The sequence below is a fragment of the Salvelinus namaycush genome, chromosome 12 (assembly GCF_016432855.1).
Source record: "Salvelinus namaycush isolate Seneca chromosome 12, SaNama_1.0, whole genome shotgun sequence".
Classification (NCBI taxonomy): domain Eukaryota; kingdom Metazoa; phylum Chordata; class Actinopteri; order Salmoniformes; family Salmonidae; genus Salvelinus; species Salvelinus namaycush.
Genome location: NC_052318.1, coordinates 24,480,801 through 24,505,276, shown reverse-complemented (window position 1 = coordinate 24,505,276; position 24,476 = coordinate 24,480,801). Strand labels below are relative to the sequence as shown.

The 24,476-nt window shown below is 43.4% G+C and overlaps 1 protein-coding gene across 1 annotated transcript in view; it reads left to right on the top strand.

The window, feature by feature from the left end:
- Positions 1-24,476, top strand: part of LOC120057447 (homeobox protein cut-like 1) — a 266,738-nt gene that overhangs the window by 169,255 nt on the left and 73,007 nt on the right. Inside the window, exon 9 of the mRNA XM_039006064.1 lies at positions 23,002-23,050. Within this exon, the coding sequence (XP_038861992.1) occupies positions 23,002-23,050 (49 nt within the window). The remainder of the gene's footprint in view (positions 1-23,001; positions 23,051-24,476) is intronic.

Here is a 24,476-nt window from a genome sequence, read left to right as displayed (position 1 = left end):
TGTAAATGTAGGATTTAAACACAAACAAGCATTATAGGCCCTACCCACCTGCCCCATATTTTTGGGGGTTAGTAGTTTTTGCTAAACAAGGGTTTAGCAATTTAGTACAAGGCTTAAGTGTCCATCTAATTATAATGTAGCACTAATCACATTGGGGGGAAAAATATTTGTGTTAATAGTCTTTCATTCATTGATGGAGGCAGAGAAGAGAGCGAGTGGGATGGAGGGCCCCGTAGAGAGAAAGAAGGAGAGGGAGGGGAAAAGGGAGGGATGGAAACGGTTTACTGAATCTCTGTGGAGATCCCCCTCATTATTATACACTCTGGGAGGCTGATACACATACACACACTAACTTCACATTGACAGAATTCCTACATACACACACAATCACACTTCCTACAACAGCACAGACAGATCACCCACATTGAGTGTACACACACACTCTGTCTCAGTGCTCAGACAGAAGACCTTGTACCTTATCAATGGCTCCTTGTTCAGTCTCTGAGGGCTAATTACATTGGAGCTGAGAGCGCACCCTGGAAAACATTCCCCCACTTCGAGCGCGCCCTGGAAAACAGTACCCCACTGCCACAGTCCCCGACAGCACTCTGAAAAGACCGGGTCTTTTCCCAATCTTTTGACCGGGTCTTTTCCCAACAACATGCCTCTCTTCATCCTTCCTCTCTTGCAGGGCCATCCCCCTCCCACACTTCCTGTATGGCAGGGCCATCCTCCTCTCTTCCCTCACTTCCTCTCTGGCAGGGCCATCCTCTGGGCTGCCTGTTTACTCACCAACTATCTATATATATTCATATATTCATTCATATATATATATATCTCACTCACTCACACACACACACACATTCAGAGAAGTTTTATTGGCATGTGAAACATATGTTTACATTGCCAAACCAAGTGAAATAAGCAGAAGTGAGAAGAAACAAATTTAACATCACCAAAAAACTATTAGAAATTAACACTAAACATTGCACTCAAAAATGTTTTAAAAAGATAGACATTTCAAGTGTTATATTATCAGCTATGTACAGAATTTTAGCAATGTGCAAATAGTTGTAGTACGAATAGTGGGGGAAGATAAATAAACAGATAAATATTGGGGATATTTCAAATGTTGTTTGGGGTTGTATGGCAACTGGCCACAAATCTTGCTGCTGTTGTATTTTGCCTAACAGATATAGGTGTTTATCAATGTTTGATTTGTTTTCAAATTCTTTGTGGGTCTGTGTGATTTGTGGGAAATGTGTGTCACTAATGTGGTCATACATTTGGAAGGAGTTTAGAACGTTCAGCACTGTTTCCACCACATTTTATGGGCAGTGAGCACATCCTGTCTTTTCTTGAGGGCCAGGTTTGCCTATGGTGACCTTTCACAAAAGCAATGCTTACTGAGTCTGTACATAGTCAAGGATTTTCTTAATTTTGGGTCAGTCACAGTGGTCAGGTATTCTGCCACTGTGTACTCTCTTTTTAGGGCCAGATAGCATTCAAATGTGCTACATTTTTGGTTGATTCTTTCCAGTGTGTCATAGTTATTTTGCTTTCTCATCATTTGGTTGGGTCTAATTGTGTTGCTGTCCTTGGGCTCTGTGGGGTCTGTGTTTGTGAACAGAGACCCAGAACCAGCTGGCTGAGGGGACACTTCTCTAGTTTCATTTCTCTGTAGGTGAGGGCTTTGTGGTGGAATGTGTGGGCACCGTTAGGGCTGTGGCGGTCATGACATTTTGTCAGACATTTTTTTGACATGCAAAAGACTCGTAATTGACCGTTAATTAACATAAACCCGTTTAGCATCTCCAGGCCTCCACGCATACAGTACAAGCTGCATACAAGCAGCTGATGCAGGCTCGTGCAACATCTGTAATAAATCAATGTATATACACCACAATAAATCCTTTATTTATTTTGGGCAGGTCTAAAGAAATGATGATGATGATATGAAGACATTTTTTTTCAGAAGAACAATATAACTTGGCCTACTGTATGTTATCTGGCTATGCGCCATGCCATAGGCTGTAGCTTGTTCATTTAACAGACAAGATAAGCTTATAAGTCCCATGCCATTATTTTATATTATGATTTTATAGTAAGAAGAATATAATTGAACTAGCTGAATAACATAGAAGGATATTTTTACCATTCCAGAGAGAGTGCATGTATGAAGTGGTTATGTTGAGCGTAAAAGTGATATTTTGAAACAGGGTCTATACACTAGATTTAGAGTTATTTGGTAACTTTAGTTGTTAATGATGCAAACCTTAGAATGTTTTAGAAATTAAAACATATATGGGCTGCAAGATGCGACTCTCTGCTATTGATGATTTGAGAAAGTCGCAAAGAAAGGTTACCCTCTGTTCCTTGCCTCAGGCTGCACAGATTGTTATTACATCAAGTGATCATATTTTCACCCATCAGACTATTCTCAATTTAATCTTGTCTTTACTAATATGTCAAATTTGTTTTGATTTAGAATGGTCCATTATCAAATGGTCAGGGGCAGGGGAAAATGTATGTCATCTGTATGCATTGGAATAGTGAATGGAGGCCATTTTCCCGCCGGTTCGATTTTAACTCAAGCTGGGTAGGCTGCTCCGGTTATTTCACTCCACACATCAACCACTGTTTGAGGAGCATGCAGTCTCTTGCTGCGCGACTCTGTATGCCATGGGCTCTCCAACCCTGTTCCCGCAGCTACCCAGTGCTTCATTTGGGAAACCAAGTGAAATCTGTTCAGGAACATCGATAGTAGCCTAACATGTTTTCACATCAAAACATATTTAATTCAACTGTTGACAGCCCCTCTCTCTCTGCATGCTTCAAAATCAAATACAAATTTACTATAATTGAAGGGCAATTCTGAATTTGTTTAATTTTGGATTATAGGCTAGACCAATATTGAAGAAAAAAAAGACATCTCAAATCTTTTGGGGGGGTTTTCTGTCACGCTTAATTAAAATTAGGATGAGAATTGTCAGAGTGGCATTGACTAAAATACAGTAGAATAGAATACACTATATACAAATGAAATTAGTAAAGCAGTATGTAAACATTATTAAAGTTACTAGTGTTCCGTTATTAAAGTGACCAGTGATTCCATGTCTATGTACAGTTGAAGTCGGAAGTTTACATACACCTTAGCCAAAATCATTTAAACTCAGTTTTTCACAATTCCTGACATTTAATCAGAGTAAAAATTCCCCTTAGGCCAGTTAGGATCACCACTTTATTTTAGGAATGTGAAATGTCAGAATAATAGTAGAGAGAATGACTTATTTCAGCTTTTATTTCTTTCATCACATTCCCAGTGGGTCAGAAGTTTACATACACTCAATTAGTATTTGGTAGCATTGCCTTTAAATTGTTTAACTTGGGTCAAACGTTTCGGGTAGCCTTCCACAAGCTTCCCACAATAAGTTGGGTGAATTTTGGCCCATTCCTCCTGACAGAGCTGGTGTAACTGAGTCAGGTTTGTAGGCCTCCTTGCTCGCACACGTTTTTTCAGTTCTGCCCACAAATTTTCTATGGGATTGAGGTCAGGGCTTTGTGATGGCCACTCCAATACCTTGACTTTGTTGGCCTTAAGCCATTTTGCCACAACTTTGGAAGTGTGCTTGGGGTCATTGTCCATTTGGAAGACCCATTTGTGACCAAGCTTCAACTTCCTGACTGATGTCTTGAGATGTTGCATCAATATATCCAGATAATTGTCCTCCCTCATGATGCCATCTATTTTGTGAAGTGCACCAGTCCTTCCTGCAGCAAAGCACCCCCACAACATGATGCTGCCAGTCCCGTGCTTCACGGTTGGGATGGTGTTCTTCGGCTTGCAAGCCTCCCCCTTTTTCCTCCAAACATAAATGGTCATTATGGCCAAACAGTTCTATTTATGTTTCATCAGACCAGAGCACATTTCTCAAAAAAAGTACGATCTTTGTTCCCATGTGCAGTTGCAAATCGTAGTCTGGCTTTTTTATGGCGGTTTTGGCACAGTGGCTTCTTCCTTGCTGAGCGGCCTTTCTGGTTATGTCGATATAGGACTCGTTTTACTGTGGATATAGATACTTTTGTACCTGTTTCCTCCAGCATCTTCCCAAGGTCCTTTCCTGTTGTTCTGGGATTGATTTGCGCTTTTCGCACCAAAGTACGTTCATCTCTAGGAGACAGAACGCGTCTCCTTCCTGAGCGGTATGGCGGCTGTGTAGTCCCATGGTGTTTATACTTGCGTACTATTGTTTGTACAGATGAACGTGGTACCTTCAGGCGTTTGGAAATTGCTCCCAAGGACGAACCAGACTTGTGGAGGTCTCCAATTTTTTTTTCTGAGGTCTTGGCTGATTTCTTTTGATTTTCCCATGATGTCAAGCAAAGAAGCACAGAGTTTGAAGGGTGGCCTTGAAATACATCCACAGGTACACCTCCAATTGACTCAAATTATGTCAATTAGCCTATCAGAAGCTTCTAAAGCCTTGACATCATTTTCTGGAATTTTCCAAGCTGTTTAAAGGCACAGTCAACTTAGTGTATGTAAACTTCTGACCCAGTGAATTATAAGTGAAATATTCTGTCTGTAAACAATTGTTGGAAAAATTACTTGTGACTTGCCAAAACTATAGTTTGTTAACAAGAAGTTTTTGGAGTGGTTGAAAAACAAGTTTTAATGACTTCCAACCTAAGTGTATGTAAACTTCCAACTTCAACTGTATAGAATTTCTTAATAGCATGCAATTTGTTCGGCTTCAATGTCTCATCATGGTTGAGTATTGTTCTGTTCTAGTGGATTGTAATTTTGCTGTGGTCTGATAGGGATGTCAGTTGGCTGAATGTGAACGCTCTGAGAGACTCTGGGTTGAGGTCGGTGATAAAGTAGTCTACAGTACTACTGCCAAGAGATGAGCTACAGGTGTACGTACTGTATGAGTCCCCTCGAACCCTACCATTGACTATGTACAGACCCAGCAGGCGACAGAGCTGCAGGAGTTGTGACCTGTTGTTTTGTCGTAGTTGTGTATAGGGGGCATATTGGGGAGGGAATGCTGTCAACTCCAGGTAGGTGTTGTCCCCATGTGTGCTGAGAATGTCAGGTTCTTGTCCAGTTCTGGCATTTAGGTCGCCACAGACTTGTACATGTCCCTGGTCCTGGAAATGGTTGATCTCCCCCCACTATGATGGAGAAGCTGTCATCATTAAAGTATGGGGATTCTATTGGGAGGATATAGGTAGCACACAGAATTACATTTTTCTCTGTTGAGAGAATGTCCCTATTAATTTCTAACCAGATGTGAAATGCTCCTGTTATGATTAATTTAATAGTGGGTTATGTCTGATCTATACCAAATTAACATACCCAAAGTCATCTTCCTGTTATACTCCTGATAGTTTGGTGGATGGGACTACCAGTTCTCTGTAACCTAAAGGGAAACCAGTGGGTCCATCTCCTCTATACCATGTTTCTTGTAGGACTGGTGGTACTGTGGTCTGGGTGCAGGTCTGGGGGGGGGGGTCTTGCAGGTCTAGGTGGGAGTCTTACAGGTCTGTGTGGGTTGCTCATTGCTCTGTTGCTCATGTGTGAGGTACTGAAGCTGCGGTTAAGTGCGGTGTCTTGCAGGGTCCTGGCAAAGGTGGGGACCATGGCCTTGTAGAGATGTACCTAGCTATACAGGCTGTCCAAATCCAGGATGGGGTTTTGAGGCACAGTCACGGGAAATGCTTGCATTCATCCTCTGTATGGTGACAGGTTGAACGTTTTTTCGTGGTAGCAGAGTGGTGATGGCCACTCGTGTGTTAGGGAAAGTGGAAGAAGCTTTTTCAATCACTCCCTGGAGGTCTGTGGCCACCCTTTTCTGCTGGGCCCTCAGGTCGTTTGTATCTGTGTGTATTATTATGTGCCTGGGGGATCCGAATTGGTCCTCTGATAGCAGCTCCAGGTCTCGCCGGGTGTTTGGACACCACAGTTTAGCCACTTTGTGTTTAGGAAATAGTTTGTTTTCTTGCACAAATTTCCTGTTTGAGTCTATAAGGAGCACAATCTATCGCGTTTGTGTGTCCTCAATGGGTGTGTAGCGGTGCTCAGGAGGGCTTTCAGGGGGTGCTAGGAGGGGTGTCTGATGGGTTGGTGGGTCCTATCTTGTCTCTCCCCCCCTCCCTCTGGGGTCAGGTGCAGTAATGGTCACAGCTGGAAGCCAAACCCATGTTCTCACTCACACACAGTTTCTATGTTTTTATGTGGATTGCTCTGCTCCTGGTGTCATTCTCACTACAGTAGATTATGTAATCCATGCAGGGCTAGTGCATCTTCTTTCTCACTCACTTACACACACACTCTCCTTCCGCCTGGCCCCTCTGTGTGTCTGCCTGTGGCCGTCTCTTCCACCTCTCTCCGGTAGAAACTGTGTGTGTGTTTGTTTGTGTGTGAGCGTTTGTTCGTGTGTGTGCGTTCATGTATGGACGGAACGTTGAGCTGTATATGAGAGAGCAGTGGGTTCTTGCCAACTTGTCTCAACGGGGGCTAGGCGGCACGTATGTTAGTATGTTAAATAAGCGTGCGTGTGTGTCACATGGTAATGAGCAGGAAAGAAAGGAGGAGACGGGCACGAGTCCTCGGGGGCCCCAGCCATAGTGCTTTGATCTGAGGCCCCCCTCAATCCCACAACCCCACAGAGACGACTCCCTCTGCCACACTCTGTCTCTACCCAAAGCCTTATACTTTGTCCATCTGCAGTTATAGAGATAATCTACATAAAGGCCATATGATGTGTGTTAATAAACATATTTTTTTGCATAGGTCTATGCATTAGATTAAGTTACCCAATTTTTTTATTTATAGATTCCGATTCGCTTTGAAATCTTTGGTACATAAATAGCTTGTGGCATTGTGGCAAACGACTGCTCTGTAAATGTGTTGTCTCTATATTGTAACTCTGGAGTTCTAGAAGGATAAAGACCACTAGCTCTCAGAAACAGCTCTGTTTGATGTCCTCAGAACAGCTGTGACTTGCTGTCTTCATGTCCGTAAAACTGGACTCTGCTGGGCGAGAGCAGCCAAAGCCCTGTCTGTGCTATTGATTTTGAATTTAGACCTGAGCATGTCTGACTTCTCAATTGGGTTTCTGCCTTGATGAGGTGATATGTGTGTAATGTACTCTAGTTCTTTGATCCTCACAAGACTGCTTTCCCCCACTTTTTTCCCTCTTCGTTCTTCACTCGCTACTCCTCTCCTTTAGCCACCTTGTTCTTTCTGTTTCCTTTTTTGCTCCTTACTCATTTCACTCTCTCATTCTTTCCCTTTCATACTCCTTCTCTCTCATACTCTTTATACTCCCTCACTATATTTTTTATTTCTCTCCCTTGTTTCTTTTATACACACACATTCTCTCTCTCTCTGTCCCTCCGTTCTGTTGTAAAGAAGTTAGTGTGTACAGTAGGAGTGTTTGCGAAGGAGAGAGAACCGCTGAAGCGCGATAATGGAATGCATCAATTCACTCTGCCGTTTGGGTACGATCCACCCTAAATCTCCTCTAACCATTCCTCCTTCTTTCCCCCCTTTTCTCTTCCCCTCCCCCTTTCCTCCTCCCTTTTTTATGCGTCTGTGGAGGAATGTCACTGTTTTGGCCCAGGCCCTCAAGGTGTCTATCGTCCCCCCGCTTCCTCCATCCCCATCCCTCGTTCCCCCCCCCCCCCCCCCCCCCCCCCCCACGTCATGCCTGGGGCTCTCCATTGATGCAGACAGAAGCCCGGGCCTCAGTGTTTAGCGTGCCACGATCTGAAATTTTAATGCACTGCTTTACAACACAGACCTCCCTACACACACACATTATCAGCGCGGCGTCTGCTGGCTCGGTCTCCCCTGAGCCTTCCCCATTTACTGCTCGACTGAGCAGCGTGCCCGCCCAGGCACACACGCAAACACACACAGACACAGGCCCCGGATCAGGCGTAGACTGACTGACTTATTCCTCTTCCACTCAAAGGCACGCACACTCACACCTGCTTACCTAGAGGAGTTGGCTTGCTTTTGTTTTCATGTATGCCCTGTGTGTTTGTGAGAGCGAAACACGCACTGCTGTGCCTCGAGCATTAGGTCGTTTGGTGTGTCTGTGTTTGTCTCTGTGTGTCTCTTATTTTGCATTGATAATAGTCCAGCTGGAGGTATGACCGTGTGTGTACAGTACAGTACAGTGGATGCTCCTCCTAGCGGTGGGCTAGAGGACAGTATAGATAAAAACACCTTTACCCTGCAACATACACAGCAGATACAAATGGCTTACCTGGTATCACTTTCTGTATAAATTAATGCTATCCTCACACAGCAAAATGCATTGTACTGGCTATTTACGGTTGACGTTGGCTTTTTGCTGACAATCATAATTTGCTGTCCTATTTCACACATGTGCAAGTGGGTATTAATATGCATGTACGAATTGTAAATGTGTTTTTTGCATGTAACAAAGAAGTTTGGCATTTATGTTTGACCTTTTTGCCTTTGTTGTCGTTTTAGCCAGCTTTCATCACTTATGTATTAAATATATGCAGCTATTAACCTCTTAAATGTAAAGTCCCCATATTTGGGGACCCTATTTTTTTATTCAATTCAGTCTGGTATGAGAAGAATAGTTCCTATCTGCAAAAGCAGGGTGTCTGCGGAAAGCTGAGTATCTTGGCTATTGATCTGTGCCTTAAAATCTTTGGAATGACTTACTACCATATGTGGGCATACGAATGTATAAGGGCAGGCCGAGCCGATGACCTAATTTCAAGATGGCTGCTACCTACATTCCGGTTAGCGTTGTGAAGCATACACAAAGTAAACACAGAATACGTTGATTCACACCGAAAGCCGGGACACCACAGATCACGAGGATGTCTTATTTGTCTGCTTGTGACCTACCGTTATTGATCACCAGCCCCGAGAGTCAAAATGTTTATTTTACACAAGGTTTTCACCAAACAGCATTCATCTTACAAAGTAAGCTTAAATGTGGTCTATGTTTGAGCTATAGCTAAATTGGGGATAAGAAATGAATCCTTAGGTTGATAGGAACGAATCTAGCCTATTGCCAGTATTATCTGATAATGTATGACTTAATAGCAACATCAAATGTCCACTGAGTGACTATTTTTGCACATGAAAAATATGTGTCCTGCATCCATTACACAGGGGATTGGCTACTATGGCACATTGACAGTCTTGTAGCCAATGAGATAAGCTTTCCAGGGATATGCAGTTGACAAGGCCTAGAACCTTTTAGGCTAAATGCGAACTATTGTTACCTGGCTCAGAGACGAGACACACCGAGCACAATACATTACTTTGTAAACAGACTTCACCGCTTTAATTTCATCGCTTTAGCATTAAAGATGGCTTCTCAAAAGGGGGGAAAAAGTAAAAACGAAGAATATCGAACAGGAAGCTGAAAAGAAAAGGCAGCTATGAATAAGCATACCGACACAGAAGCTTTGAATAAAATACTGGAGCCGGACTCTGATTAGGGGAGCGATTTGGATGAGGATTTCGACTCGGCCGACGAATATTGCTTTCTAGAAGGATTGGATCCACTTTTAGATCTGTAAGTACATTATTTTCATGACTATATAGCTAATTGAGTATATGTATTTTGTTTTTTGTAAGTTGTCTGCTTTTTGTGCTTTGGATTTAGTTTACATAGGCCTATGTGTCACGTTCTGACCATAGTTCTTTTGTGTTTTCTTTGTTTTAGTGTTGGTCAGGACGTGAGCTGGGTGGGCATTCTATGTTGTGTGTCTAGTTTGTCCGTTTCTATGTATGACCTGATATGGTTCTCAATCAGAGGCAGGTGTTAGTCATTGTCTCTGATTGGGAACCATATTTAGGTAGCTTGTTTTGTGTTGGGGTTTGTGGGTGGTTGTCTTCTGTCTTTGTGTTCTCTGCACCAGATAGGACTGTTTCGGTTTTGCCACGTTTGTTATTTTGTATTTGTGTAGTGTTCAGACGAAGAGGAGGAAGGCTGCCGTTACACTATGTAACAAGTAATTTCAATGTTATATAATTCCAAAGTAGTTATTGTCATATTAGGTCACTGTTTACTGTTCTAAATTTCATCCTTGTAACTTCTCTCATGGCCATTGTTTATTTGTGGTTCTCACCTCTGCCTTTGTCTCCAAAGTGTTACTGTTTGCATTGTGTGTGTGTGTGTGTGCTTCACACCTTCTATGCGAGTCTCTGTACAGATAAAGTTTAGGCTTGGTGTTTTTACTTCACAGTAATGTCGTAGTCAACTGTAATTCTGTGTCTTACAACAATACATCCCTTTATTTTATTCACCACAGAGTGGAGGATGCAGTCGATTTGGATGATGACATTTGGTAGCCACCCCTCCCCAGCAAGCAACCCCTTTCTGGACAAGGTTGTCACCCCATCTGATGGTTCTACATCCACTTTTCACAGATCTCTTGAAAAAGAAAATAGAGGTTTGTGGCACCATTCGTCCTAACATAAATCGGGTTCCCCAAGACTAAGGTAAACAACATGACAAAGACAGCGGAGAGGGGGACCATATGTTGGATCAGGACTAACAAGCTGCTTTTTGTGACACGGAAGGACACTAGGGAAGTAACTATGCTTACCACACAGGATAAGGCATTCAATAACAACCGTGTCTCAAGGAGGGTGAAAAAGGAAGAATTTCCCAGTTTCTGTGAAGGACTACAATGCCAACATGGGGGGTGTCGACCTATCTGATGCTCTGATAGGCTACTACCAGGTCCTCCACAAGACCAGGAAGTGGTATAAGACTTTTTTTTACCACTTTGTGGACATTGCTACAGTAAATGCTTTATTCTCCACAAGCAGATGGCCAAAGCAAAAGGTCAAATCCCTCCCCTCTCTCCCAGTTGGCCTTCCGAGAGCAGCTGGTGTTGGAAATGGCTGAATTGGAGGCCCAAAGCAACCTCACAACCATCACAAGACGCCCCACTCAAGGTGGAGGATGCAGTCGATTTGGATGATGACATTTGGTAGCCACCCCTCCCCAGCAAGCAACCCCTTTCTGGACAAGGTTGTCACCCCATCTGATGGTTCTACATCCACTTTTCACAGATCTCTTGAAAAAGAAAATAGAGGTTTGTGGCACCATTCGTCCTAACATAAATCGGGTTCCCCAAGACTAAGGTAAACAACATGACAAAGACAGCGGAGAGGGGGACCATATGTTGGATCAGGACTAACAAGCTGCTTTTTGTGACACGGAAGGACACTAGGGAAGTAACTATGCTTACCACACAGGATAAGGCATTCAATATCAACCGTGTCTCAAGGAGGGTGAAAAGGGAAGAATTTCCCAGTTTCTGTGAAGGACTACAATGCCAACATGGGGGGTGTCGACCTATCTGATGCTCTGATAGGCTACTACCAGGTCCTCCACAAGACCAGGAAGTGGTATAAGACTTTTTCTACCACTTTGTGGACATTGCTACAGTAAATGCTTTATTCTCCACAAGCAGATGGCCAAAGCAAAAGGTCAAACCCCTCCCCTCTCTCCCAGTTGGCCTTCCGAGAGCAGCTGGTGTTGGAAATGGCTGAATTGGAGGCCCAAAGCAACCTCACAACCATCACAAGACGCCCCACTCAAGGTGAGCGCCACTATCAAACACACATGCCAAAAGGAAGAACTGCAAGTTTGCACAAAACACAGGTGGGGAAAAGGGTGAAATGCCAGATCTTCTGTCCGAAATGTCAGTTGGCTTTTTGTTTCCTGGCAGAGAGGGACTGCTTCAAAGACTATCACTACATGCACCAGCTATGGTGAAAGTGAAATCGAATAATCTACACCTGGATTGTAATAGTTTATCTTATTTCTATTTTAGTGAAGGACACGTGTGTAATCAAGTTTGTGGTTGATAATACATTTTATATATTTTATGTTTATCTGTTGCTTTTATATTGTTTTTGTAAACAGTTCATTTGAATGTGGGACCAATACTTTGGATATGCCTAGGCTAAATGTTTAGGCACTTTGGAGAGGTTGAAAAAACACTTGGATATCCCCCTGTATGTCCCCCGACACCACCACAATGTTTGCAAGAGGTTGGTGTGGTAGATATGTAGTTCTTATAGTGAACAATAACTTTTAGGCACATCCAGAGTGCGAAAACAGTGCAATTACCACATTCGGACACTTTGGAGAGGTTGAAAGGACACTTGAATGTACCTTGGATACCCCATAACACCACCACAATGTTTGTGAGGTTGATATGGTACAAAGGGATTGGAAATATGTAATAGCACTGGAATGTTCTCATTTACAGACATATGCCACTTTGGAGAGGTTTAGGGACACTTGGAAATGCCCCGTGACCACACCTGACACTACTTACTAAAACATCTGCCCATTTCTAGTTGTTAGCTCTATTAATCCCATTTTTTTCTAATATTGTTCACATTTTGTGAACATCTGATGTGTTTCCAGCTCTAGGCATCAATAATTCACTCATAGCTTGTCAATGAAAGATTACTTTCAAAATAAAAAAAGGATTTGTTTTTATTTTGTGTGTGCTTGATCTTGTGTATTCTGAACTATGTAACTCCTATCTTCTGATCATCTCATAATCTCCCAGATGTCTTCTTTCCAAATATACCACGTTTTGGCATGTCAGAATCATGTAATTACACATGACTAGCAGTTACTTTTGGGTATGTCTATTTAGGCAGAAATCTAGATTATCTAGAGGTATTGAGCAAGACTGAAGTGTTCTGTTTAGTATGTTCAAACTATAGTTGGCTTGTAGTCTTTTGGGGGACTGCTGAAAGCCCAATTTGAATTAATCTTAACCTTTGGACTGACTAAAGTGCTTTTAAGAACTCCATGGAGGCAAATACGATCTTATCCATTTAGAAAACTGCCGTCTAAATGGAGTGAGGTGTTTTGGTATGTGTGTGCATGTGTGTTTGCACGTGGGTGTTTGTTCATGTATGTAAGGTAGCTAGCATTGCCAGGGGGCTGAGGGCTCCAGTACACCTGGCTCTCAGCACACCACCGTGTGTATCGCTCCAGTGGAGCCCGTTTTAGAAAATTCCCAAACACCCAACTGCACTTTGATGTACAGACCAGAGCCATCGCACGCTTCTGGGCTATGTAGACTGATGATTTTGTGTGTGTGTCTTCCCCATCTCTCCTGCCTCTGTGGTACCTCCTGGGCCCAGTTTTTCTGAAGTAATCTAGATTTTGCCGATAGGATTAAATGCATAGAAATACAAGGATTCGTCTGTAGTACTGTACACGTGCGCTTGTTGTTTGTGTGTAGATGAGTATACATTGTGTGTGCTTGCGTGACTGTATATATTTGTTATTCGTGCATCTTCAGCCCCATTGAGTGAGGTAGAGAAAAAGGGGTAGAGAGAAAGAGAGACTGCAGAGAGGGAGAAAAAGGAGCGAGAAAGTAGGACAGTGGGTAGAATAGCTAGTGACTACAGTGTCAGGCCCACTGTGAAGGGTAGAGGCTGAATGAACACCTGGGGAGGTGTGCGCACAGCTGCAAGAGGATGTTTGTCCATGGTCAGGTGCCTGGGCGAGGCTTAAGGTGAGGGACACACACACACACACTAACTTACAGTAACACACAAGCACATACACATGCTATGCACTCACATGCTCATACACACACCACACACACACACACACACCACACACACCACACACACACACACACACACGGTTACCCAGGTAGTTTCAGCTGTCAGGGCACTTTACCTCTGTCTGGGTGCTACTTTTTCATTCACCTTTAGATCTCCCCATAATACATCAGGTTCCTGTAAAATACAGTGTTTGAACAGAGAATGAATCAGTCTTCCAATGCTTTTGGACGTACCTGGCCTATCTCCTCACCCTAGGGACGAACTGCACCCCATATAGCTAGTGACTAGTGTCAGGCCCACTCTGCAGGGTAAAGGCTGACTGAACACCTGGGCCCTCCACACACACACACACACACTCTGCGTGACCTCATTGCAGGTGTGCATGTGGTTAAGAAAACAGCAGTCTCTTGCTTCTCCTCAGCCCAAATTGGATGGGAGAGGTCTTAGATCATGAAGAGCTGGGCTCTTTGAGCGCGCCTGCCTGTGTTTCTGTTTCCTTTAAAGATTAATGTCCTATTGATCGAGAAGGCTCCGCAAACAGCAGCTCTGGTGCTTTCCACAGAGGGCCCTACGCTCGCTATCTCATACACAAAAACATATGTGACCCACCAGCTCAATTCAGTCTTATGTAGCAAAATTTGAAATGGTTTTTTACATTGGATAAAAGTAGAGACTAGAAAATGGTATATCATACACTACAGTTGAGGAACATTGGGAAAGTAATTCTGCTTGGAATAAACTTGTAACCCCACTTTTGAGAAAATGGCCTTTGAATGTTTTGGTACACCTGCCGGAGAGTTCTTCTTTGTCTACACCCATTCAACATTGTTGACACCCTCATAAGCTTTAGCCCCACCCATTTTTTGAAGGATTCACATGTGAGGCCATGTGCTATACAGAGTGAGTACAGTAGTGTACTAAACAACCAAAGATTTCAAGACTAAAGGCTGGTTTATACTACGTCTATCGACTTGTCTGTAGACAGTTGTCACAGTTATATCATGAACATTCTATTGTTGTTTGACAACTTGTCTTTGTCGTTATGAAAAAGTATAAATACAAAAATGACAGGCTGCATGACATCAGCAGCCTGGTGGTCCAAAATAGCATCACTGGTGTATTTTAACACCAATAAACCAATCTGTTTAAAAATGTATTTAGTATATGTCAATCTAACAAACCAGGCAACTAAAAGCAACTTTCTAAACAATGTTTTGGTTAGTTTCTAGCTTGTTAGCTAGCTAGCTAACATTAAGTTAGCTGGCTAGCCAGTTCAAATAATGACCAAATCAATGCTGACAAAGTCTTAACTTTAGCTAGTTTTTATTAATTATTGCTTGGAAATAAACTTACATCAAGATCACAATTTACAAGTTAATGGTGAGCTAATTACAGAAAATAGCTTACGGTTGCGAGTGTGACGAAATAAAAGCAGGGCATTCTACTGGACAATTTTAGAACTTGGACACTGTCTCGTTTGGCCTAACGTTATATCCTAATTTGACTTCGGTGCAGGTCATGTTGTTCTTCACATTACCGGCTCTGATAAACATGCACTATATCAAATAAAATCTATGTTTATTTGTTGCATGCACAAGATACAGAAGGTGTAAACGGTATAGTGAAATAGTTACTTGCATAGTGGAGTCTTTTGTAGCTAGCTAGCGAAACAATAAACCATAATCGGCACGTAGCCTAGTGGTTAGAGCGTTGGACTAGTAACCGGAAGGTTGCAAGATCGAATCCCCGAGCTGACAAGGTAAAAATCTGTCGTTCTGCCACTAAACAAGGCAGTTAACCCACTGTTCCTAGGCCGTTATTGAAAATAAGAATTTGTTCTTAACTGACTTGCCTAGTTAAATAAAGGTAAAATAAGAAAAATCCAAACTCAACGTTAACATGGCATCGTGACAGAGAGGGAGAAGCGTTCATCTATGTACAGTACCAGTACCTACTCATTCAAGGGTTTTTGTTTATTTTTACCTTTTTCTACATTGTAGAATAATAGTGAAGACATCAAAACTATGAAATAACACATATGGAATCATGTAGTAACCAAAAAAGTGTTAAACAAATCAAAATATGTTTGATTCTTCAAAGTAGCCATCGTTTGCCTTGATGACAGCGTTGCACACTCTTGGCATTCTCTCAACCAGCTTCACCTGGAATGCTTTTCCAACAGTCTTGAAGGAGTTCCCACATATGCTGAGCACTTGTTGGCTGCTTTTACTTCACTCTGCGGTCCAACTCATCCCAAACCATCTCAATTCGGTTGAGGTCAGGTGATTGTGGAGGCCAGGTCATCTGATGCAGCACTCCATCACTCTCCTTCTTGGTCAAATATCCCTTCCACAGCCTGGAGGTGTTTTGGGTCATTGTCCTGTTGAAAAACAAATGATAGTCCCACTAAGTGTAAAACCAGATGGGATGTCGTATCGCATGCTGTGGTAGCCGTGCTGGTTAAGTGTGCCTTGAATTCTAAATAAATCATAGACAGTGTCACCAGCAAATCACCATCACACTATCACCTCCATGCTTCACGGTGGGAACCGGTCTAATGTCCATTGCTCGTGTTTCTTGGCCCAAGCAAGTCTCTTCTTCTTATTGGTGTCCTTTAGTAGTGCTTTCTTTGCAGCAATTCGTCCATGAAGGCCTGATTCACACAGTCTCCTCTGAACAGTTGATGTTGAGATGTGTCTGTTACTTAAACTCTGAAGCATTTATTTGGGCTGCAATTTCTGAGGTGCAGTTAACTCTAATGAACGTATCCTCTGCAGCAGAGGTAACTCTGGGTCTTCCTTTCCTGTGGCGGTCCTCATAAGAGTGTCAGTGTCATCATAGCCCTTGATGTTTTTTGCGACTGCACTTGAAGAAACGTTCAAAGTTCTTGACAATTTCTGGATTGACTGACCTTCATGTCTTAAATTAATGGACTGTTGTTTCTCTTTGCTTATTTATTATTACTTATTTGAGCTGTTCTTGGCATAATATGGACATGGTCTTTTACCAAATAGGGCTATCTTCTGTATACCACCCCTACCTTGTCACAACACAACTGATTGGCTCAAACGCATTAAGAAGGAAAGAAATTCCACAAATTACCTTTTAACAAGGCACACCTGTTAATTGAAATGCATTCCAGGTGACTCCTCATGAAGCTGGTTGAGAGAATGCCAAGAGTGTGCAAAGCTTTCATCAAGGCAAAGGGTGGCTACTTTGAAGAATCTCAAATATAAAAGATATTTTCATTTGTTTAACACTTTTTTGCTTACTACATGATTCCATATGTGTTATTTCATAGTTTTGATGTCTTCACTATTATTCTACAATGTAGAAAATAGTAAAAATAAAGAAAAACCCTGGAATTAGGTGTGTCCAAACTTTTGACTGGTACTGTATATGGGTAACAGAGTCTAGCTAGCTACATTTTCAGATAGTATATGTTTCTAATTTTGTCAGAAAATGTGTGTACTGTTCACTGGATGAATGCTTCTCCCTCTCTGTCACTGATGCCATGGTTGCCCTTAGTTTGAAGATGTAATCCGGAGACAGGTGTTTTATACAACAGCCTTCTGTGTGTTCTCTTTTCGACTCCCTACACATATTTTCAATCAAACACCAGAATTTTCTCCATCTCCTTAGCTATTTACATTTTAGTCATTTAGCTATCATACTCTGCTTCCACTGGGCATTCCACTGATTTTAAAACTCGGTCAACTTCGTCCGTGACAATAACACTGTTGAACGCCGGTTCAGAAGACTCTAACAATGTCTGGTTCAATTAATATGTTTTTACCTAAATCCTGGATTTGTTTTCAGAGTCAGAGAGAGTCAGCATGGCACAATCATCCTCCAGAAAGTGGAAAGCATTAACAACACTTTTGCAGTTCTCTCCTCTCTCGGCATGTCCAGCCCATCCATTATCTCAGCCAATCATGGCTAGCAGGAAAGTTCCTGTCTTTTTTCTGTGGCTAAACCAACTAGGCTCGTAATTTAACAATAAAAATGTGAATTTTCAGATAGCATAAAAGTTTGAGGCACATGAAAGTTCACGTTCCAGAAAGCATTTCTGGCCCAAAATGTATTTGAATAAAAAATAAATGTTTACGCTCAAATGCCTCTCCTGTGAAGTAGTGACGTGGGGTCCCGTGTGGCTCAGCTGGTAGAACATGGCGCTCTCTCTTTCTCACATATAGTGCACACACACGCCGACACACACACTCTCGACACACACACAATCTCTCAAGCTGTTCCATGGAGAGCCCATTCTCTACCTCTCTCTCACACCCACTCTTTGCCAGTCTCTGTCTTTAGTGGAGCAGATAGACAGGATGTGTGTGCATGTGCGTGTGTGTGCATGCGTGTGTGCGTTGGTATGTGTGCCCACAGAGCCAAGAGCCAGTTGAGCTGGTGCAGGCAGGGCCTTAGCCTCGGCAGAGCTGTGCACATTAATAACATCAGCCTAGCACATGACAGGCCCTGGGAGGGATGGGAGAGTGAGAGGCAGAGGTGAGAGAGAGAGGGAGGGAGGGAGGAGGGGAGGTGAGAGAGGGAGGGAGGGAGAGAACAAGGGGAAAGAGGATAGATGAGAGGAGAAGAGGAAGAAGGGAAAGGAAATTATAGGAGGGGAGAGAGAGATGGAGGTGGGGTGTGTGTGTGTTTGTGTTAGAGCGTATATCTGTTTGGAGAAGTGTGTGTGTGTACACATCCATGTAATTTGTGCGAGTGTCTGTTTCTCCGTATCTGGGCGATCTGTGTTGATTTATTTGAGTTGGCCTGAATGTACGGGACGCATGTGGACAGGCGCTCAAATGAGCAGCCTTAAACCCTGATGGCAGTCCGATTTCCTCAGCCACTCGCTCCACCAAGAGATAAATGTCAAGTTTGTTCACGCCTCTCCCCCCAACCCGTCGCGGGTTGTGTGCGTCTCCCAGACACCGGCACGGTATGACATGGTCTCGGGCACGCTGGCGGTGGGCTTTTTTGACTGTGGCGTTTCTGCTCGGTCGGAGCTCCGTTTCCCTCCCCGGTGCCCTGATGTGTTGTGATTTGGCATCGGGCTGGGATGATGAGCCTTTTCTTTCTTTCTCTCTCTCTCTCTCTCTCTCTCTCTCTCTCTCTCTCTCTCTCTCTCTCTCTCTCTCTCTGTCTCTCTGTCTCTCTGTCTCTCTGTCTCTCTCTCTGTCTCTATTTCTCTGTCTCTCTCTTTATTTCTCTGTCTCTCTCTCTATTTATCTGTCTCTATTTATGATATGCCACGGCCAATGTCCCTTCACTCATCACCATCACACCCCTTGCTGTCAGTTGAGATTTATTCTTCTGCAGAATAGGGGACTGGCTGATACACATCCCACACACACGAACACACCTCCTATTTTCATCACCAGAACCCCTTAAAACCCACTTTCTTTTTTCACAGAGGCCTCTTCCTCTAAGTTATTATATTATGACTGGCGAGCCATCCCAAAAGAGCCTATTTATAGTGTTCTCCAGTGCTATAAATGACATCACAGGCGGACCTCCACAATATTATTGCAAACCCCCACAGTGACGCTGTAAGCAGAGCTCCATGGCCCGAGCTATATAAACACAGCTCTGGATTGATAGAGAGATTCAGCAGCAGAGCATGCCAGGCCTGGTAGCATAATACAATATGTGTGTGACCGTGTGCGTTGTAGGACAGAACTGGAACATTTCAGTCCAGATGTTAGCTTTAGCTCTATTTTGGGCGAGCGCAGCAACGGGGCAACAACACTATCAGCACAATGCTATTTCTTCCCTCTGAGGACATCTTTTGTATGTTGGGAAGAATGGTATCATATGTGGAGTGTTGTATGAATGATATCCCCACCCTATTCATTTCCCCTGGACTTTGTAACCAGGCACATAAAATAATGGTTCATGGTGCTCTACTAAATGATGTGTACTTCCTGCATAGGCTGTGCTAGCTAGGTGGATGAGTGTTACGGGTCCAGCAGTATCATTGTCTCTTGGGTCTGTGTGGTTGTTGTGGGTGGAAACTCTAATAAAAGTGGGGAACAATATTGTGACGAGCAGCCCGGCCACATCAGTGTGAAGAATGGCCATGTTAACATGGCCTTCCATTCTCCTCCTCCTACTCACACACACACAGCGAGAAGAGCCAAACCCCGGGGGCCATTTTGCCTCTCCAGCCGCAGAAAGGTTAAGCAACTACACCAGAAGAGAGAAAGAGGGAGCGAGTAAGTGAGTGAGGGGAAAAAAAGACAAAGGAGGAAAGCGAACAATCTCCAAGGCGACATTGGCTGTGCTGAAAGAGAGCGGGAGGAAAATGAAAATCTAATGGGCTAAATCTGTGAAATGTCGTGCTGGCCCAGGGGGATTTGGGCTGGGAGTAAGGGGGCACAGGATATGAAGGGAAAAGAGAGAGAGGGATAGAGAGAGAGGGATAGAGTGGTGAAGAGGAAAGGATTACCAGAGGCGTAGCGTTCCGGACTCGTCCCGGCCACAGAGCCCGACCAGAGGAGTTAACGGCTCATTTCCGACAGGCAGCGATGGAAAGGTCAGGGCGGCCGAGAGAAGAGGGCCCCGGCCCCTGGTTTTGACCAGAAAACCCCAACACATACCTTCAGCACCACTACAGGGGCCATTTGCACACCTTCGGTTCACTCTGGCTCAAGTCATCTGAGGTGGTGACGTTTTAATGTCAGGTATCGGGGTTCATAATGCATCCAGGGTGAGCTCAACAGACAACATCATATTCAGCACATTTGCAGTATTTATGATTAAGCATTCTGGATGAGTGGTAGAAGAATTGTGGAGCCCCAACACCTTAACCTACGGCACTGTTCCCAATGTCTCTGGTAGTCTTGTTTATAACTGCACTGTTCCCAAAGTCTCTGGGAATCTTGTTTATAACTGCACTGTTCCCAATGTCTCTGGGAGTCTTGTTTATAACTGCACTATTCCCAAAGTCTCTGGGAGTCTTGTTTATAACTGCACTATTCCCAAAGTCTCTGGGAGTCTTGTTTATAACTGCACTATTCCCAAAGTCTCTGGGAGTCTTGTTTATAACTGCACTGTTCCCAAAGTCTCTGGGAAATTTTCTTGTTACTTATAACCTCATGCTAATCGCATTAGCCTACGTTAGCTCAACCGTCCCGTGGAAGGGACACCGATCCCGAAGAGGCGCAGGGCAAACACCTCCGGTCCTCTGTAGTCTGGAGTCAGGGCCTGTACTGTGTGAATATGGTTCACTGTTCACCCGGAGGGAGATGTTTGTTCACTCTCACTGTGGTCTGAATTTGGTTTTACGCGGTAGCGACTACTGTGACTGACTGTGTGGGGGTATTGTGGGTGCCCAGACCTAGACAACCAAGACATGTTCCCCAGAAGGTGCTGCCTGCTCTGGTCTTAATCCCAGAGTCTCCGGCTTAGATTCCACATTTACCGGCATTCTGCATAAATTCAATTGCATTTTTGGGGCAGTGATTTCCATGCATTGACTATTTCTATATGTATGCTTCATAACAGATGTCTGGAGAATCACAACAAATTATTTCCCTTAGCTTGCCTTGTAACCCTCCAATAGAACAGTCTTGTTGTGATGTGACAGTCTATTGTCCTTGTCCCAGTGTAACTGGGTTGTGTTGTAGCACGGCTGGGTGAGGGGATGGGGGTGAAGTGGGGGATTGTGCATCGGTGCCATGACCACAGATCACACGCTGTTAATACATTTTTTTCCCAAACCTAATCGCTGATCCTCCTCTCAGCGTTACAGCAGTATTTCCTTTCCCTAATTCCCAAATCCAGGCAAATCCAAAGGTATTTAATAATACTTTGCATCTGTACCTTGATTGAACTATCAAATTCCAAAGCTATTTGGGTTGCATTAGTATCAAGAGCAGCACACATTGTTAATGCCTGGGTATCTTGTTAAAATCACAACACTAACTGGTTGGGAAAGCTTTTCCTCGTCTCTCTCTCTCTCCAGAAGCTTTTACAATTGGATTGTGTTGTCCAAACACAGAATGCTTTTAACAGTAGAGGAGATTTAATGTCCTATGATTTGGACTGCAGCCAGAGGGTTGTATTGGCCCCATGTGTGTTGTTTCAATCCACAACAATATTTGTTTGTGGCCGTGTCTCAATCAGCAGTATCGGTATCACATTGCAATCTTTTATAGAAGCAGTTGATCTACAGTTTATTATGAATAACAATGCATCTCAATGATAATCCCTGCTCATTACAAATATGCCATGCACTTAAAATGTGACACAAAACCCAGTTAACATAATTTAAAGCATTCAAAGTTATTATCTATAATTAGATGTTGCCATTAAATTAAGCATGGCAACATTTGGCTCCACTCAGCGTGTGAGCGTTGCCACAGCCTGAGCCTGCATAAATGGAAGGGGCCCACTGAGAAGAAACCGTTATCTGAGCCCTGCAATTCTGACTGGCTGGGGTAATTAAAAAACCAAGGGTAGAAGTACCACCGTCAACCCAAAACACACACACACACTCACAAACACACACTCACAAACACACTCGCAATTGGTTGCATGACACAAAACCCGATAGTGTTTCTATTTGCTGGAATGGATTTAACACCTGTTTCTCTACCACGATAAGTGAATATCAAATTAAATGTAAAATATCACATTTTCAAACGCAGGTTCAGTTCCAACTAGTGTAGTAAATCCTATTGAGTCACTGAACAATTGTCCAGTAGCTGACGGAGGAGCACAAAGTGTGGGATAATACTAACCAGCGAAGCATACCTTTAACCCTGGGGTTAAGCATGGAGAGATGTGAATAAACTCCTAAGTCGAATGCCATTTGTGGGCTTGAGCCCGGCCGCTAAACAGAATGGAAAAATATGATATGAGATTAGTGTGTATTAAGGGGGAGGCCTAAAAACGATATTAGTGTAATCCCTCTGTTTTACGGCAGGGCTTGTCCTCGTGGCTCAGGAAGGGACAGAGTGGCAGGGAGACGGAAGGATTAGGGTGTAACTGAGAGGGTCTTAATGGGCATGGGCCAGGCCGGGACGAGACATGCAGCAAGCCAACTCTAGAGGACGAAGCTCTCACTATCAAACACACAAACACATACAGTAGGAACATATTGTCAGGTTTCTGTATACAGTAGGAATCCAGTCTATATATACAGTTATGGTTGTAAATATATATTGTATAGATGTATACAGAATTGTGTGCAAATGCACCTACAGAACATTACAGTGCATGTTAACACTCAGTCCCACTCATGTGAACACACAGTTATCTATCACTCTACAAATTTACGCTATTTTATACTGTGTTCCATCCTGTTGCTTGTGTGCCAAGCCTTTTGTTTGCCTCCTTGTTGATTACATGCCCTGTTCTTTCTGCAGGGCCGATGAGATTGAAGTGGTGATGTCAGACCTGAAGAGAGCCAATCAGGTCAGTCCCTGGCTGTTTTTAACCCCTCATCACAACCATCCTATCAAAGTGTGTTATGAATATGCAAAGATACATACTACTCATATACACCCTTTGGCCTTAGTGTCAGTGTGTATTTTTAAGCAGCTTGATACAGGAGTTGCTCTGTTTCAAATATGTTCAAAATTGTGTTCCAGAAAGTATGAAACATGGAAAATTCCAAAAAGAAAAAGTTAAACTAGCCTCTTGAAGAACAATACAGACACACATAGGCTATCCTATTAGAGTGTGACTAATCTGCCGTTGCCTCTCCATCTTTGGCCCCCTTTAATGTATTTCTTCATGTTTTCTGCCCAGAAACATCATAGCGGTGATTAGGCATTATTTACACTGAGACGACCCTTTGATATCTGCCGAGAATATAAGCCAAGATAATGAGCAGCAGTGTAATTACTCTCTATGGGCATTGGGTCTGGAGTTGAAAACTATTTTTTGCGAGGTTCATCAACGCTGTCTTTACCATGGGATCTTGTTTATATCTAGTTTGTTAGACTGTGAATTAGGGCCGGGACGATACCAGTATCGCTATACACGTCAGTATCGTGGCAAGGAAACAAAACACGAAGCAGATTTAACTTATTTAGAAAAACAGCCCTAATGTTGAAAAAACATCATTATGGTGTCATCCAGAGTCACATGTAAACTCAGCAAAAAAAGAAACGTCCTCTCACTGTCAACTGTGTTTATTTTCAGCAAACTTAACATGTGTAAATATTTGTATGAACATAACAAGATTCAACAACTGAGACATAAACTGAACAAGTTCCACAGACATGTAACTAACAGAAATGGAATAATGTGTCCCTAAACAAAGGGGGGGTCAAAATAAAAAGTAACAGTCAGTATCTGGTGTGGCCACCAGCTGCATTAAGTACTGCAGTGCATCTCCTCCTCATGGACTGCACCAGATTTGCCAGTTCTTGCTGTGAGATGTTACCCCACTTTTCCACCAAGGCACCAGATCCGGGCTCTTCGCTGGCCATGGCAGAACACTGACATTCCTGTCTTGCAGGAAATCATGCACAGAACGAGCAGTATGGCTGGTGACATTGTCATGCTGGAGGGTCATGTCAGGATGAGCCTGCAGGAAGGGTACCACATGAGGGAGGAGGATGTCTTCCCTGTAACGCACAGCGTTGAGATTGCCTGCAATGACAACAAGCTCAGTCCGATGATGCTGTGACACACCGCCCCAGACCATGACGGACCCTCCACCTCCAAATCGATCCCGCTCCAGAGTACAGGCCTCGGTGTAACTCTCATTCCTTGGACGATGAACGCCGAATCTGACCATCACCCCTGGTGAGACAAAACCGCGACTCGTCAGTGAAGAGCACTTTTTGCCAGTCCTGTCTGGTCCAGCGACGGTGGGTTTGTGCCCATAGGC